We start from the raw sequence: 12331 nt of genomic DNA on the forward strand, positions 1-12331 counted from the left end.
TTGTGATTAATAACAATAACAATAGATCTGTACCTTAAAAACAAATAACTTGATTGGTGTTTAAAAAAGTAAAATAAAATCACAAGACATTCGACCTGAATCGACTCATTCGAATTTGATTACCAAAACTACATAATTACTATAATATTTGTAATATATAATTAAAAATCATTATTTTATCTTTGTAAAATCCGATCTAAGAAAATTAATATGTCCCCTCATTTGGTAGACAGAGTCAATATATATGACACTAAATTTTATTCTCGAATTAACCCTGTGGCAGGATTTGAATCGTAGATTGCAGGATGGATAAAAATTTGTACATCAATTGGTTCTATAAGGTAATAGACTGCTAGAGAAATTGTGTCCATACAACAATGAAAATAAGGACTAAACAAAACTGTTCAGCAGGCTGGACTGAACTCTAAAGTTGGGCGGATCATTTTCCATACTGAGAATTGTGAAGCAGAATGAGCTTCAATCCACTTGCAGCACCCTTTGATGACTTCCTCACCGGCAGACGACAGTACTTCTCCCTCAAAACATGATCATCCTGACAAGACCAAGTCTGCCCTCGAGGAGAGCTGTTGGTCCATAGGAACCTCTCTGAGAATGGATTCACCAGGCTTGCGCGAAATTCCTGCGCTGGTTCACAGAGCAACCCCTGCAGTAACAATCATAGAGAATTTCATCCAAGACAGTTTGGAAAATGAAGACAACCACGATTGCAAATATGAAAAGTGTCTACTATACCTCTGCCATGCTTTTGATCTTCAAAGTGACATCCTCACTAAGCAGGACAAGTTGTCCATCATTTTTCCTTCTTTTATATGCAAGAGCAAAGTCAAGGATTTGATCTTCCGCTGTCGGTGAAGCTATTTCCAAAATCGCAGCAGGAAAAGTCCAACTCTCTTCATTAAACTGAGTTCGAGGAGAAGCAGGTGGGGTAGGAGCAATCAACCTTTCTTCTTCCATTGAGCTTTGGACATGAATCCACCATCTTGTCTTCACCATACAGTCCTCAATCCATTCTAGTGCCAAGGAAGCCTCTGAGTTTCTTTTAAAAATCGAGTACTGTCTCTTCTTACTGTCCAGCTCCCTTATGACTGAATATTACAGAACGACAACCAGATTTATGAGGATTGAAAAACAGCAAAATTTGAAGCAGTTAGTGAGGCAAAAATCTTGACAAAAATATATTACCTGATCTTGGGACGATTAATTGAGTTCCCTTGAGACCTTGTAAAAGCTGTAGAGCATTCCTTGATTCCTTGTTCATAAGAGTTGCAGTGTCCACAACCATATCCCAGCTCCTCTTTTGGTCCCAGCAAATATCCTGTTCATGCAACAGATGTGTAAGCATTCACTAAAATAATTTTCTTTAATCAATCATAATAAGCATAAATGGATTATTTTCCTTATGTCTACTTACCGAATGGTTGATGTGCATGTCAAACATTCGTCCATCCTTACTAACATCAATGCCTTTTGCAGCAGAAACAGGACGGGTGGTCCCTCCTGCATCTATTAGAAGTTGGAAGGGCACCCTTGCCACTCTGTTATCCAGTGTCATAGTATCTGTTGCCAGCTCAATATGATTGCCAAAAGGTTTTCTTCGTGACTTCGGTTCTTGGGCTAGTTTTGGAGTTGCGTTCTCTTTCTTTGAAGCAGCCATTATCTTTCTATTTGAACTTTTTGAGCACTGTGCCATCTCAAGACTGCCAAAAGGCCTTCTTCGTGATTTGTGCTCTGGGACTACTTTTGGAGCTTCATTCTCTTTGTGTGAAGAGGGAATTATATTTTCATCTGGATAGATGTTGGCACTAAATAGGCTCCCTGAATTTTGTGAACATTGAGCTTTGAAACATTTAGTTTCTTCGAGAATACTCTTCTTTGCCAGATGATGCAGTCTAAGAGTATTTGGGCTGAGATTTTCCTGATCTGGAGCAAATAATTCTTCTTTCACCCCATCCAAAACAGAGAAAAGATCCTTCTGCGACCTTTGAGACTTGGAAGGCTTAACTTCTTCAAGCATGCCCATCTTTTTGGAGCAGAGCAATTGAAGGGTATTTGGACTGAAATTTTCCTTATCTGGAGTGAAGACTTCCTCATCATCGTCTTCTTCCTCATCAGCACTAGCCTTGCTCCTAGATGCACTCTTGCTGGTTTGAATTTGGGGAGCATTGGCAGCTTTACCCCTTCTTGACCAAATATTACTATTTGTTGATTTTTTAGCCATTGCTTCTTTGCAACTTCCAAAGGTTTCCATATTATATTGGAGGGTCTTGTTATTCCTAATACTCAGAACAGTTTCTGAAGCCATTGATGAGGAGCAGATACCAGCAGTGTATTTGTTTCCAATATCTTCACCACATGGATCTTGTTTCTCTCCATCAGGTAGTGAATCCACACCAACTTGTTCAACTTCGATGTGTTTACAATTCTTATAAGGAATTACTTCCTCAACTGACCTGCATGTGTCATCGTAACTGCACACTCCTCCTCCAGCAGATAAAATGTCAGTAACCTTTCCAGTATCTTTGGCTGTACACTCATACTCAGATTCTGTATGTACTATAGCCTCGGCTACATATTCTTCCTCAAAAGATGCAGGATCAGTATTAAAAAGCAAGCAGGACCACTGATTTTCACAGGACGACAATTGAGAAGGAATTTTGCCAGGTGGAGTGTAGAATCCCTGCATCTCAGTTCCCTGGCCAACAACTTTCACAGCTTTGATACATGTACTCTCTGACCAATAATCTGTCCACGTCTCATCACATTTGGCAGCTGATTCCAAATCAGGTGGTGAATGAACCTCGATTATAGAGTCAGAGAGTTTATTTTCAACAGCAGAGCTTGGAAGTCCAATCATTTCATCTCTGCATTGACTCTCCATTTCTTCCAACACGGGGGATGCGGCTAGAATCTCATTTTCTTTGGTAACTCCGAAATTCTCATCAAGGAATAAAGAGGAGATACACTTGAGAATTGAATCCACTGACTGAATTTCTTCCTCTTCAACAGGAATACAATTCTTCAACATCTACAAAAATGCAGCAACATAAACTTCCAACAAGGATAAAAAAGACAAAGCAAGCCTTATTCCATAACACAAAGCAATGTTTACAAGGCTCAAAACAAGAGTGTGACACATGATATAATAAAAATTGCTAACAAAACCATAAAGAAATAAGCATACAGCAAGCAGAATATCACAAATAATTCTACCTGTTTTCTCTCCTCTTCCTCTTGTTGTTCTTCCTCTGGAACCGCCTCAAGCTGGGACAGAAATAGGTTTTCCATATCATAGGCACGGTTAATGGGAATCCAATGTAGACGATAAACCCTGCTGGAAACCCCGATCTTGAGCGTGTCACCTGCCTTCATCTCGACGCTAGCTCCAGCTTCCACCTTCTTCCCAGAAATCCATGTCCCGTGAACTGCAAATAAAACGGAAAAGAGAGACCTGCCATCAAGCTTCTTCCAACGGATAAAAAGAAAAACAAAAAGACGAGATTAAGGAGTACCGGAAGATAAATCTTGAACGAAGAGAGATTGAGAGGAGGGTTTGGAGCGGATTTGGAGGTGGAATCGGCTGATGCTGGGGTGAGTGAGCATGAGGTCGCAATCAGGGTGGCGACCAACCATCAGAACATCTTCGTGAGAGCTTCTTGAGGCTGACGGTGACGGGGGCTTGTTGACAATGAAGATGTTCTTCAGGATCGTGTTGTTCTTCAGCACTGTGAAAACTGGGATCTTTACCTCCTCTTCTTCTTCAGCTTTTGATTTGGAAGCCATTCCTTCTTCTTTGACGGAAAATTTTCTCAGCAAGAGGAAAGGGAAAATGGGAGTAGACAAGAATGGGGAATAGAGGGTTTTTTAATTTGATTTTTTAAATTACTCGACCGTTGAAGCTTCAAACGGCTATTGGCCAAATGCACGCGTTACAAAATGATGATATAGATAGACTGCAATTATTAGGCTATGGGAGATTGCGGATTTTAAAATTGTTCCTATATTTCAATAACAATTTCATTATTCTTTCGAGCATAACCAAATGCAATTATGCACATAAAAGGATTGAGCCGGTTGCTTGTGTATCAGTATTATACTATCGCGAGTTGCTTGACTGTACAATTTAAACATGAAGATTCAAAAGTATCACCTTCTCAACTAGCTATGATCCCATAAGTATTAGGGAACCGCTAATCTTATTTACGTTTTTTCTCAACTAGCTCTTTACACGTTGCATTATCCTGTGCATTTCCTTGCATTGTTTCATGATTTATACAGAACGAATTTTCACTCAAAAAACTAAATAAAAATTCTCATGAATGCTTCGTATGAACACCGTTGCCGTCAAAATGTTCTTATACACCAACACACCGTTACAAATTTACATACAGCATTTGCCCTACTCTTTGATATTCCAAAAATTTTAAGAGCCAACCAATAGTCAAATTCCAGACGAAGTTTACATGGCACCAGTATTGAAGAAAAATAAGTTAACTGCTCTCAACAAGGAAACAAAAAAATAAATAAATAAAGGAAATGGTTCTCATCCTTAATTATCCATGGTTATGATGAACACGAGCTAAAAGGGGTAAAATTATACCCCCACTTCCCCTTTGAATAGTGTAGTAAGTATACATGAAAAGAAGGTATATAACAATGAGCACTAAATAAGAAAAACAACAACAAAAGAACCATCTCTACGACCATGTAATCTGATCTCCTCACTGAGACGAAATTCCTTAAGAGTTTAATCCGGAAGGAAAAAAAAGGATAGTATGAACAACTATTCCTCCTTATTACGAGCAATGCTTGCACGATGTCTTAGTTCAGCTCTTTTCCACCTAACAATCAAGTAACACAAGGAGAAAAGTGTGTTGATCTGCCAGAGACAAGATACTTCAAGTTAATAATGTATTGAATAAGAAGAGAGGACTATCATTTAAATGAGTTACATGATGGAAAATACTAACCAGAATTATCATAGCAATGACAAGAAGGGGCCCCGACCAAAGAACTGAGATAAATAGTCCATTTGGATCAAAATAGTTTTGACTAGAGAAGCTTTTCGAGTTCATCCTCAGAACAGTGTTAAGCCTCTCAGCGAGATATACACCAGCCACTGCATTAGAACATTCTCTCAGTAAGAAAAGATACATAAAGACGAGAAATTCAAGAATATCTTCAAGACTGCCATTCAACCACACAAAGAGATGTGTCAATGAATATAATAGAGATGTTTAAATGGTATTACAAATTGCGGAGAAATTCATTGATATCTTCAAGATTTAGTGACTTCCAATGATTCACCTACTTAACAACTTGTTACAAAATTGTCATACTCCCAAGTCCTAAACACATTGCTGCATTCTAGCTACATTCATTTAGTAAATCAAAAAAATCAAAACGATATTTCATATCAGCATCATTCACCAGTGGTTACTAGTTAAGATCATCCTAAACAAATATATCTAGTTCCGTAGGCCCTCTTCCTTATGTGACAAGTTTAGAAATGTTCACAATGATCAAATCAAATGCGACAAGAGAGAAAAAGGATTCGCACACATGAAATAAAAAATCAAAATCAAAATGAAAACAGGAATCTGAAAATTTCACATAAATATTGCATATTATGAAAAGTAACAGATCATATTCATACATGTGAGAAGAAACAAACACATCTGGAAGTTAGTTTTCCTCCTGGTGATGATAGTCACAAGAAGCAACACTATGTGGAACCCAACCAAACCAATCAACCATGGTTCCTGAAACACAACCAACTAACCGTCTTAACTAACTGAATAGAAATAATAACAGAATTAACAAATCCATATTTCACATTATTACCTGACCCCTTATGTGATTTTAGCTAGAGTATGGCTAGCAATTAATAACATATTGTTAGATGATTATTGGAATGATTAGTTAAGCTATTCTTGTAATGAACTTGTTAGTCATAGCCAATATAAATAGCGAGGCAACTAACAGAATCAGTTTCAGATTGCCAATTTCATTTCATTCCTTTTTTTTCATCTTTCTTACTGTGTTTTCTAAAAACATCTCTCTTCTCTCTTCCTCTTACAATTTCCCACATTCTTAACACACATTATTAATTAATCAACACGCAGATCCACACAGATTTGGAATTCAATTGTGAATTAACTTACCTTCCAATCAATGGCATGGAAGAAGCCGATGAAGTTATCGTAGGCGGGGCGGAGGCCGGCACGAAGCTCGGAAGACAGCTTCTGGACGAGATCCGCCATGAGATCCATGTGCTCCTCCACTGCAGATTTCACCTCCTCCATTCTAACTAACTTCAAAGCTATTTGTGAAATCGATGAATCTGCATTATAATTTGGAACTATAACAATTAGAATCAACGACAGCAACAACCGCAACTGAAGCTAGACTCTTCTCGTGAATCTTCGTCAAACCCCCCAACCTTCTCAGGCTTCTCATTGAGGGCCCGTAGCTGGGCTGGGCCCAATATAAATTTCGGTAACCGAAACAAGACCAAAAGAAAGCATGCTTTATCATGGACTCAAACCAATTTGGGTTAGTCGAGTGGTCAGCTCACTCGTTCGTAAGCAAGTTTTGGAAGTTCGAATATGCCTTATGCATGCAACAACTTATTGACCTGCAACGGATTTTTAAATGAAACTCAAATCCACGACGAATTAGTCATAAACCTGTTGGGGGATACCATTTGAGTAAACAAGAAAAAAAAAAAAGACTCCAAACAAGAGATGTTAATGAAGTCTGTGTCTTACCATGACTTTTTTAACAAAAGATGAATTATATAATATATAATATATAATATAATAACGCTACTTCTAAAATATTTTATTTCACAGTGCATAATACAGTTGTTGTCTTGTTGAGATATGCTTGAAAATTTTCTAATATCATTATTTTCTGTGTTGCACATTTAAAAGTATAACAAGTGGGTTCATGGCTCCAGACAATTTTAAAATTTTTATATATTATATGATGATGTATTTAATTTTAAAATTGAGTTGTTAGTTTAATAACTAATTATAAAAACTTTTTATTTCATGATTTGAGTTTAAATTCCAATTATTATATTTTGAATATTAATAGTGTATTATATTTTTTTGACTAAATATTTTGATCTAATCCATTTTCATTGTGCTTTTATTTTTTATTTTTTTATTAACTATTTATTTTGATGAATTCTTTTTTATTGTTCCTTTTATTTTTTTAACTTTTAAATTTATTATCATATAAAAAATACTTTAATTTTTATAATAAATTCCAATTAAATAGTAAAAAAGTATATATATATATATATATATATATATATATATATATATATATATATATATATATATATATATATATATATATTAGTATGAATATTTTACGTATTCGGTTCACTAATTTATTTTAAATTCATATATAAAAAATATAAAAAATATCAAAATAATTTATCTGTATTATTCATATTACATTCTTTATAATAATAAAAGACAAAAATTAAAATTTTAATTATTATGAATAATATTAAATATAAAATTATTATTTTTTAATAAAACTTTCTATTTCAATATAACACTTATTAATAATTTTTTATTAAAAATAATAATAAAAAATAATATCATCAATTATATAATACAATATTTAATTATACAAATATTTAATTTTCGGTCCCCTCTTTAAAAGATTTCTTGATCCACTCTGGTTCCACGAAATTATAGTGATTCAAACCCACTTAATATAGTAACATGTATTTGGTATCGAATGATATCCAATGTCCATTGTACAATACGTATATACACAAGTAGATGAGGTCAATTCTAATTTCTAAAGGTATCTTTGACTCTATTTGGAAGAAAATTCTATTTTAATATTGGCAAACAAAAAGAATTAACTAGCATGTTGCACGATCAAAATAATTAATTTCTGTTGTGAAATAAATAAATAAATAAATAAATAAAATAAAAATAATAAAATAAAATATAAATAAAAAATACTATTATTTATATTTATCAATATTATTATACTATTATAAAGATAATATATTAATATTATATTAGTAGTAAGAGAAAAGTAAATAAGTGCTTAATAACAAGAAAGAAAAAGAGAAAATATTTTAGTTTTTTATTATTGTTGTACGTAACATTCATAGGATTACTTCTCTATATATAGGTATATGAAGTTCTTCATTCAGCATTGAAAACAAAAACCAACCGCCTACACTAATGGGCATTCAATTTAACTTTATCACAACACTCCCCTTGAATGCCCATTTAGAAATATTGCCTCATTAAAATCTTATTAAAGAAAAACCTTGTGGGAAAAACCTTAGTGAAGGAAAAATAGTACAATATCCTTTGTGATGGGAACTGTCTCATTAAAAACCTTGTCAAGAAAAACCCAATGGAAAAAAAAGCTTGACCAAGGGAAAAAGAGTAGTCTCCCCTCTTGCCGACATCATTTAATGTCTCGAAATCGGCGCATCCCAATCTCATGTACCAATCTTTCAAAGGAGGATTTTGGGAGTGACTTTGTAAATAAATCTGCCAGATTGTCACTTGAGCAGATCTGTTGGACATCAATTGTCCCTTGATTTTGAAGATCATGAGTAACGAAGAATTTGGGAGAAATATGCTTTGTTCTATCACCTTTGATGTATCCACCCTTAAGTTGAGCAATGCATGCTGTATTATCTTCAAACAGGACAGTTGGAGCTATCTTATGATCAATCAGTCCATATGATGACAGAATATATTGAATCAGACTCCTCAGCAAAAAACACTTGCGACTAGCTTCATGAATCGCCAGTATTTCAGCATGATTAGAGGATGTTTGCAGCAATCGTTTGTTTCCTGGACCTCCAAGATATAGCTGTACCACCATATGTGAATATGTATCCTGTTTGAGATCTCCTTTTATGTGAATCAAACAAGTATCCGGCATCTGCATAGCCAACTAGTTGTGACTTGGATCCATAGGGATAAAACAATCCCATATCAACCGTTCCATGAAGATATCGAAAGATTTGCTTGATTCCACTCCAATGTCTTCTGGTTGGAGAGGATCTATACCTTTTTAGTAAATTCACAGCAAATGATATATCGGGTCTTGTATTATTAGCAAGATACATTAGCGCTCTAATGGCACTAAGATATGGTACTTCAGGACCAAGGATATCTTCATTTTCTTCTTTAGGACGGAATTGATCCTTCTCCACATCCAAAAATCTTACGATCATTGGGGTACTCAAGGGATGTGACTTATCCATATAAAATCTCTTCAAGATCTTTTCTGTGTATGTTGTTTGATGAATAAAGATCCATTTTTTATATGCTCGATCTGCAGGTCGAGACAAAATTTAGTCCTTCCAAGATCTTTCATCTCAAACTCTTCTTTTAGAGTTTTTATTATTGTTGGAATCTCTTCAGGAGTCCCAATGATATTTAAATCATCAACGTACACAATAATAATAATGAATCCAGATGTAGTTTTCTTTATGAAAACACATGGACAGATATCATCATTCTTGAATCCATTTTTGGCCAGATACTCAGTAAGACGATTATACCACATTCGTCCAGATTGCTTCAGACCATATAAAGATCTTTGCAATTTGACTAAGTATAACCCTTGCGAATATTCATTGGATGGTTTAGATATCTTTAGTCCTTCAGGGACTTTCATATAGATATCCTGATCTAATGAGCCGTATAAGTAGGCTGTTACCATATCCATTAAATGCATATGTAGTTTATGATATGCAGATAAACTGACCAAATAACGCAATGTTATCGCATTCACTACAGGGGAATACGTTTCTTCATAATCTATACCGGGCCTTTGTGAAAAATCTTGTGCCACAAGTCGGGCTTTATAGCGCACAACTTCATTTTTCTCATTTTGTTTTCTCACAAATACCCATCGGTATCCAACAGGTTTTACATCTTCAGGTGTACGGACTACAGGTCCAAAAACTTCACATTTTGCAAGTGAGTCTAATTCAGCCTTCATGGCTGCTTCTCATTTTGGCCAATCATTTCTTTGTCGACATTCTTTGACTGATCTTGGCTCAAAATCCTTACTTTCATGCATGATATTTAATGTCACATTATATGCAAATATTTCATTGACAATTATCAAATTTCGGTCCCATTTCTCTCCCGTAAAGACATAATTTATCGAGATCTCATCATTTTCACTATTTTCAGGTACCTGAACGTCTTCTGGCGTTAAAACTATATCAGAATTTTGGACAACTGCAGGTGTCTTTACTATGTCTTTTTCAACAGGAATAATATTTACCTCTTTTCTCTTTCGAGAAATTTTGTCTTTGGAACCGACAGACCTGCCACGCTTCTGGCGTGTATTTGCTTCGGTGGCAATTTGTCCAACTGGGACATCAATTCGTATTGGGGCATTTTTCGTTGGTATATAAGATTTGGTTATCCTATTTGTATCGGAAAATGCATCAGGCAATTCATTTGCTATTCTTTGCAAATGTATAATCTTTTGAACTTCGAGTTCACATTGCCCCGATCGAGGATCTAAATGCATCAAGGATGATGCATTCCAATTAAGTTCCTTTTCAGGAAGCTTATTCTCTCCCCTAATGTTGGAAATTTTGATTCATCAAAATGACAATCTGCAAATTGGGCTTTAAATACATCTCTAGTTTGTATATCAAAATACCTCACTATAGAGGGAGAATCATATCCAACATATATTTCCAATTTTCTTTGAGGTCCCATTTTAGTGCGATTAGGTGGTGCAATAGGAACATATATCGCACACCCAAATATTCTTAAATGGGAAACATTTGGCTGCTGGCCAAAGACTAATTGCATAGAAGAGAACTTATGGTAACTCGTTGGCCTCAAACGAATAAGTGCTGCGGTATGTAAAATAGCATGCCCCCAAACCGAGGTTGGGAGATTTGTTCTCATAAGCAAGGGTCTAGCAATTAATTAGAGGCGTTTAATAAGTGATTCTGCTAACCCATTTTGTGTGTGAACATAAGCTACTGGATGTTCAACACTTATTCCATTAGCCATACAATAAGAATAAAAAGCTTGGGAAGTAAATTCACCAGCATTATCAAGACGAATTGCTTTGATTGGATTTTCTGGAAATTGTGCTTTTAATCGAATAATTTGAGCTAGTAATCTCGCAAACGCCAGGTTGCGAGAAGATAATAAGCACACATGTGACCATCTCGAAGATGCGTCTATTAGGACCATGAAATATCTAAAAGATCCACATGGTAGATGAAAAGGTCCACATATATCACCTTGAATCCTTTCTAGAAATTCAGAGGACTCAAATCCAACATTTACTGGTGATGACCTTAAAATTAACTTTCCCTGAGAACATGCAGCACAACAAAATTCACTAGTTTTAAGAATCTTCTGGTTCTTTAGTGAATGTCCATGAGAGTTTTCAATAATTCTCCTCATCATGGTTGTTCCTGGATGACCCAATCGGTCGTGCCAAGTTATGCATTCATTTGGACTAGTAAACTTCTGGTTTAAAGTGGCATGTGATTCAATTGCACTAATTTTGGTATAATATAACCCGGATGAAAGTGAGGGCAATTTTTCTAATATAACCTTTTTATTTGAATCATGAGTTGTGATACATAAGTACTCATGACTTCCCTCATTCATAGTCTCAATATGATATCCATTTCGGCGAATATCTTTAAAGCTCAACAAGTTTCTTCGAGACTTAGTAGACAACAGTGCATTATTTATTATGAATTTTGTCCCTCTGGGAAACAAAATTATAGCTCTTCCGGAGCCTTCAATCACATTGCCTGAGCCAATTATAGTATTAACACATTCTTCTTTTGGCACAAGATGGGTAAAATATATATCACTTTTGAGAATAGTGTGCGAACTTGCATTATCCGCAAGGCATACATCTTCATTACATATCCTTGCCATTCTCTTCAAAGACAAATAATAATAAAATGAGTAGCATGTACAGTTAAATTAAATACTTGATCAGAATTATTTTTCTAAGAAACACTGTACAGAACAATAATATCATATACTAAAATTTTATTTTAAAACATGACACATTTAATGATTTCAAAATTCATAAACATTAATATTTCATTGTTTATATACATCATATTTGAAACTTAAATACATAGAAAATAAAATTTAACAATAAGTTCTTTACATTATTTATTTACATGAATGCTTAACAATCTCACACATTAAACTATTCCATCATTGATCAAATGACCAATATTTCCTTCAGGATCCTCAAAGAAATCAGATACATCATAATGAGTGGTGGAATTTTCAGCATT

General features: G+C 34.9%; 2 protein-coding genes across 2 annotated transcripts; both read right to left on the reverse strand.

Annotated features, from left to right (window-relative positions):
- Positions 1-255: 255 nt before the first annotated feature.
- On the reverse strand, positions 256-4170 carry LOC112715915 (uncharacterized). The gene is made up of 6 exons (XM_025767748.3): positions 3531-4170; positions 3232-3443; positions 1433-3046; positions 1204-1336; positions 754-1106; positions 256-664 (listed from the first exon to the last, which is right to left on the reverse strand). Exons 1-6 carry the CDS (start codon positions 3799-3801, stop codon positions 440-442), a joined length of 2808 nt encoding a protein of 935 aa, XP_025623533.1. The 5' UTR covers positions 3802-4170; the 3' UTR covers positions 256-439.
- Positions 4171-4526: 356 nt separating this feature from the next.
- LOC112715916 (uncharacterized) lies at positions 4527-6894 on the reverse strand. Its single transcript, XM_025767749.3, has 4 exons — positions 6183-6894; positions 5675-5780; positions 4989-5137; positions 4527-4897 (listed from the first exon to the last, which is right to left on the reverse strand). The coding sequence occupies exons 1-4, from the start codon at positions 6321-6323 to the stop codon at positions 4802-4804; spliced, it is 492 nt and encodes a 163-aa protein (XP_025623534.1). The 5' UTR covers positions 6324-6894; the 3' UTR covers positions 4527-4801.
- Between the last annotated feature and the right edge of the window lie 5437 nt (positions 6895-12331).

The sequence above is a fragment of the Arachis hypogaea genome, chromosome 10 (genome assembly GCF_003086295.3).
Source record: "Arachis hypogaea cultivar Tifrunner chromosome 10, arahy.Tifrunner.gnm2.J5K5, whole genome shotgun sequence".
Taxonomy (NCBI): Eukaryota; Viridiplantae; Streptophyta; class Magnoliopsida; order Fabales; family Fabaceae; genus Arachis; species Arachis hypogaea.

Coding starts and splice junctions, on each gene's coding strand:
- LOC112715916 (XM_025767749.3), bottom strand. CDS start 6,323: ATGGAGGAGGTGAAATCTGCAGTGGAGGAGCACATGGATCTCATGGCG. Junction 5,781..6,182: donor TCCATGCCATTGATTGGAAG/GTAAGTTAATTC, acceptor GTTGTGTTTCAG/GAACCATGGTTGATTGGTTT. Junction 5,138..5,674: donor GTGTTTGTTTCTTCTCACAT/GTATGAATATGA, acceptor GTTCTAATGCAG/TGGCTGGTGTATATCTCGCT.
- LOC112715915 (XM_025767748.3), bottom strand. CDS start 3,801: ATGGCTTCCAAATCAAAAGCTGAAGAAGAAGAGGAGGTAAAGATCCCA. Junction 1,337..1,432: donor ACATGCACATCAACCATTCG/GTAAGTAGACAT, acceptor TTGCATGAACAG/GATATTTGCTGGGACCAAAA. Junction 1,107..1,203: donor ATTAATCGTCCCAAGATCAG/GTAATATATTTT, acceptor TGTAATATTCAG/TCATAAGGGAGCTGGACAGT.